Source organism: Solanum tuberosum, unplaced genomic scaffold (assembly GCF_000226075.1).
Source record: "Solanum tuberosum cultivar DM 1-3 516 R44 unplaced genomic scaffold, SolTub_3.0 scf00183, whole genome shotgun sequence".
Taxonomy (NCBI): Eukaryota; Viridiplantae; Streptophyta; class Magnoliopsida; order Solanales; family Solanaceae; genus Solanum; species Solanum tuberosum.
The window spans coordinates 969757-975656 of NW_006239110.1; the positions used below are offsets into that span (position 1 = coordinate 969757).

Sequence of the window (5900 nt, forward strand, 5' to 3'; positions counted from 1 at the left end):
TTTAGTAACGTTGTTTATTCATTCTTAATTTTCTCTTCTAATTCTAATACACTTTTAATGTAAATTTAATTCATTTTGTAGTTTATTATTTGTTACTATTAGATTACTTGTTTAATTCATTATTGATATAAGTTTAATTCACTCTATAGGTCATTGTCTCGTGTTTCATTAGTTACATTTTTTATCCATGCTTAATTCTCTCTTCTAATTCAACTTTAATATTTGTGTAATACACTTTTAATACAAGTTAATTCATTTTACATTTTATTGATTGATTTGTTATGATTAATTACTTGTTTAATTCATTATTGATACAAGTTTTTTCAGTTTACAAATCTATTTATAAGACACATATAATATAAGTTTTATTCATGAACAATACATTTCTAATACATATTGCAAACTTTACTCTCTTCTTAGTGATACCAACCAAATGATTTACGTAACACACTTATAATACATGCACAATACATTTTTAATACATATTGCAAACATCACTCACGTTCTTAGTGATACAAACCAAAAATAATTTATAAGACACATATAATATAAGTTTTATTCATGAACAATACATTTCTAATACATATTGCAAACTTTACTCTCTTCTTAGTGATACCAACCAAATGATTTACGTAACACACTTATAATACATGCACAATACATTTTTAATACATATTGCAAACATCACTCACGTTCTTAGTGATACAAACCAAAAATAATTTATAAGACACATATAATACATGTTTTATTCATGAATAATATAAGTTTAATTCAGTTTATAGATCATTGTCTTGTCTTTCATTAGTTACGTTTTTCATTCATTCTTGATTCTCTCTTCTAATTCAACTTTAATATTGTGTAATACACATGCAAATTTAATTTATTTTGCAGTTTTTTGGTTGATTTGTTACTATTAGATTACTTGTTTAATTCATTATTGATACAAGTTTAATTCACTCTATAGACCGTTGTCTGGTCTTTCATTAGTTACTTTTTTTATTCATGCTTAATTCTCTTTTCTAATTCAATTTTAATATTAGTGTAATACAATTTTAATACAAGTTTAATTCATTTTGCAATTTGTTGGTTGATTTGATTACTTGTTTAATTCATTATTGATACAAGTTTTATTCAGTTTACAGATCATAGAATACTCTTTCGTTTGGTATATTTTGCATTCATGTTTAATTCTCATCTAATTCAACTTTAATATGTGTGTAATACATTTTAATTCAAGTTTTGTTCATTTTGCAGCTTTTTATATCTCCTCATTTGTTACGATTAGATTACTTGTCTAATTAATTATTGATACGAATTATTGACTACTATACGAAAGAAAGTAGAGAGAGAAAGGGAGAAAGAACAATAGAAAGAGAGGGAGAAAGAGCAGTATAACGAAAGAAAGGAGAAACAACAATGTACAGAAAGAAAGAAATGGAGAAAGAACAACGTACAGAAAGAACAAAGAAATGGAGAAAGAATAACAGACAGAAAGAAAGAAAGAAAGAAAGGGATACAGAGCGAGAAAGAGAGACAAACTAAAAAAGGCAGGAGAGAAAAAGAAGAAAGAGGCAAGAGAGAGATAAATATAATAAAATACATAATATTGTTAGATATTGCTATAAATGGTAATAATTAAAGAGTATATTTAAAATAAGTAATTATTTTTTAAAAGGAATTCACTCAAGTAATTAATCCTTTATTGAATCACATAGTTTGGACTCCTAAATTATGGCACCCTTGGGGCTTTCTATTTGATTGTATCGAAAGGCCCAATGAATTGAAATTTTCCTATTGGTCCAGGTCATTTCGGGGCAAGTGGATCATTCATGTAAAGACGTATGGTTGGAACTAGGTGTATTATGCCAGTATCCAGACCTTCAGAGATGCTGGTACAACCTGGGAGATTATACAAGGCATAAAAAGTTTCAATCAGTAATTATTTCCAATTTCACCGTCCTAGAATTAAAACACACTGTAAAAAAATAATAACACTTCAATTGTGACTTGAATAGACATCATTTAAAACACCATAGCCAATTTATATACATGATTAGACCTTATCAAGAAAAAATCTATACATGACTAGATTATAAGAGACCCTTATGAATGCTACCATATGCCATTTTCTGTACATGACTAGATCATAAGAGACCCTATCCTATACAATTACCTATAAAGTTGAGCTTTATATATCGCTCCATCTACAACAATTTCTTTTCTGACTCGATAAAAATAAGGGGTTTACTCTAATACGGTATCCAGAAGAAAGCCCCTTGGAAACTGGGAGAACAATTCAAGTAAACACTCTTCAAAACTGCATCAGCTCTCCTTTAGCAAATGATAGCATACCACACAAATGAAGTACACGGTAGGAGGCTTGGTTGCAGCAATAATGTATTCAGGGCCGGAACATCCTCATAACCTTGGAGACTTGAAGCCGACAGAATGGGCACCTTGAAACTGCAGACGAGCATCTACGACAAAGCACATGACCACAAGGGACTATAGTAACATCAACTTCAGTGTTGAGACAGATGCGGCACAGCCATGCTGCTTTAGCTGTGTCAGCTTCTTTCGTAGCCATGTCAGACTTTTCCTGCAAATTCACAAGATTCACCAATTTCTTATTCTAATAATTTGGCTGTGTACTCGGCAAAAAATTATATTTGCAACTTTGAGAAACCGATCCAGATCATATGGTGGCATTCATAGGGGGACCAAGAAATTACATTCTGTAAAATAATGCAACCATTGAAAAGACAGGCGGGGATTTTAGAATTATATTGCGACACAGTTCATTTCTATTTCACAAATGAAGATACGATTTGTAGCGAATCATAGATTTATAATCAGTTTCAGAGAAAAAACAGCTGCTTATATTCAATATTGAGAACCAGACTTGCACTGATAATAGCAAGATAGAGGGCAACACCAATAGAGATAAGAAGGGTAATGAAAAGGAGATGGACTCGGAAAGGGAATGAGGGGAGAGAGAATTTTGCAACAACAATATACATGCCCCATTCTTGCTAACCTTATTTCCTTTTTTACCAGTTCCCTAATTGCACCCCTATTTTTAACAAGCCTACTGACCGGGATCCCAGATATAATCTGTTAACCTTTGTGAAGACCTTCTGGCCCTATTGCTTCTTCTCAGCCCAATAGCTGTTTATGTGATATCCACATCTGACTAGGGTTGATTCATGGCAATAACCCATCCGCAACAAGAACCTCATCATCAGGGTTCGAGTAAGGCAACATTGATATCATAGCAGTGATTCTATTAAGACTTGAATGTGGATCAGGCACTACCTCTCAATAAGATATAGGTCTAGAGAACCGCTAGCAAACAAACCCATGAGAACAATGTAGACAAGAAGCAAGGCTCAATGGCTCAAATTCTTCTTTGACTTTGTACAGCAGAACATTAGGGGATAACTCTTCTACAGATCCAGCCAACTTTACTTATCTCTGCCCAATTTCAAAAGAACTTTGCTATCAGCTAAGTTGCTCGTACTCGGGTGCGGGTGTGGGTATCCAAGACGGATGCGAATCCGAGAGTCAGATTTGCCAAAATCTAAATTTTAAGATTTGGGGGTACAAATCCGAGTATGGATACGGGTGCGGGGATTCGGCTAAAAGGATGTTATATGAGTGTGTGTATATATATATATATAATTTAATTGAATTATACCATACATACTACTAAACAACGGCATAAAATACCACTAAGAAAATTTGTGAAATATATATAATGATTAATTGCATACAAAATAAAAGGAGTGTAGCTGTTAAAGAAGAGAGAATATTTAGTGATTATTCAATTAATTTGGTTAATTAATGAAGTCACGGTATTTTGCCGACCCAATTGTACACAGTTGTGGCATCTTTTATTTACTAATTAATCATCTTTTATTTACTAATTAATCACAATAGTTCTTTTTTTTTAAATCTTTCTTTAGCGTGTTTAGTTTATTTAATGATCTGCTATGGTACAGCTTTACACAACGACTACCAAAGAAACCCTTCGTCTCTGAGTTCTTTTTCAAGAAAAAGCTCTGTACTTTTTCAACAAAAAACGCATCTTCCTCCTCTGTGCTTGAATCCTCTGTACTTTTTCAAGCTTCTCCTTTCAAGAAGCTTCGCCAGCTCCACTTCCTCCAAATCTGAAGACGTCGCCGGCAATTTTTTTCTCGGCTCCGATCAAAGTGTCCGGATCGGATTGACCGAATCCAACACGCACCCCGCACCCGCATCGGTGTCGCGTCAAGATGGGTTGGCCTCCGAAAATGAAGAGTCCGCGCCACTTAGGCTATCAGAACCGACCAACCCAAACAAACACTTTACCACGTGTGTCAAGCAAGACGTCCTCTTTACTCAATTGGAGGTTCCAAGAGCTAGTAACATGTTCATTATAGTGGAACAGGATGTTAGTAAAACTTTCTAACTCAAAACTTTTATACAAGAGCACTGCCATACTTTGAATGTGTACGAATAAGAATCTAGCAACTCGATGAATTTGGTACACACCCATGTTTTTTCACGTCACTGAGAAGTCGACAAGAGAAGTCTACCTCATTGACTATAGATATTGCTTGTATCATTCAAGCATAAGTAAATATATAAGGAGAAATACCTTCCACAACATTTCTTAAAATACATTTAGAGTGACTTTTGAACAATATCCAGCCAATAGAATTTCCTACACCTGATCGTACAAATTACAACCTAAAAGTGGGTTCACAAGAGAAAGTATTCCACATATGCAATAGAATTCTATTTGCTTGCCCCTGGTGAACCAGTTCTCTTTGAGAACAACCTCTTCATCTTAATAACAATCTATCTAAAATTCCTTGGCTATAAAGGCACCAGCCATTTCCTTGGCCTTACTGATCGCAGCGTAAGTAAATTTTCCCAAGTGATGAGAAACTAAAAGTGCTTCAACCTGTACTTCAGTTTCCAAACATAAACCGTCTCTCAGTGTGTGCAAACAACACTAGAAAGCATAAGGTAGTCTAGACGACCCATGTTGCCGGCAATGGTTGTTTTACACACCAACAATACTATTCTCTTGATGAATATTAGAGTCATGCTCTTCAAAGTGTACAACATTACCAAAGTTTTCAGCCAAAACCCGAAATTCAATATGCTAGTGTTGTGAAAGGCGATAGCCATTGCGCCTTTGGCGAGAGGCAAGGCTAGGAGAAGCCTTCACGCCTACTACTGGCAAGGAGTGGCGATCTCACAAAGGAGAGAAATAGCGAGTGGTGATGTGGTGAGGCAAAGCAACAGAGGCGAAAGGTGTTATTAAAAAAACGTGGTTTAATAATTAAAAGGCAATATTAGGGTTTATTTTAACAAAGCCACAAACCATGACTCTCTTCTCCGTATTTCTCTTCAGCAACACAACTCCTCCTCAGCTTCAGCCTGAGTGGCGATCTCACAAAGGAGAGAAATAGCGAGAATGGTGATGTGGCGAGGCGAAGCAACAGAGGCGAGGTCTTTCCTATTGTTTTTTAAAAACGTGATTTAATAATTAAAACGCAATATTAGGGTTTATTTTTACAAAGCCACAAACCATGACTCTTTTCTCCGTATTTCTCTTCAGCAACACAACTCCTCAGCTACAGCCTTCAGGTACTCGTCTTCTTTTCTCTTCTTCTTCTTTCTTCTGCTTCGTGGCTACTCTTCAGCCACAAACAACACTCTTCTCCTGCTCCTGCTCCTCCTCCCCCTCCCCCTCCTCCTCCCCCTCCCCCTCTTCAGCAACGCAAATCCAAAATTTATGCAGCTTCTTCTATCCCTTCCTCTTTACACCAAAAATAAAAAGTAGTCAAGCAGTTCCATTTGACTTTCTCTATTGAATTAGCTTTGTTATCATAGCATCTGCTATTTCT

The 5900-nt window shown here is 35.1% G+C and overlaps 1 protein-coding gene across 1 annotated transcript in view; it reads right to left on the minus strand.

Annotated features, from left to right (window-relative positions):
- Positions 1-1978: 1978 nt before the first annotated feature.
- LOC102603537 (sacsin) overlaps positions 1979-5900 on the minus strand; it is a 58425-nt gene continuing 54503 nt past the window's right edge. The window contains exon 13 of the mRNA XM_006354916.2: positions 1979-2599. Coding sequence (XP_006354978.1) covers positions 2402-2599 — 198 coding nt within the window. The 3' untranslated portion in view covers positions 1979-2401. The remainder of the gene's footprint in view (positions 2600-5900) is intronic.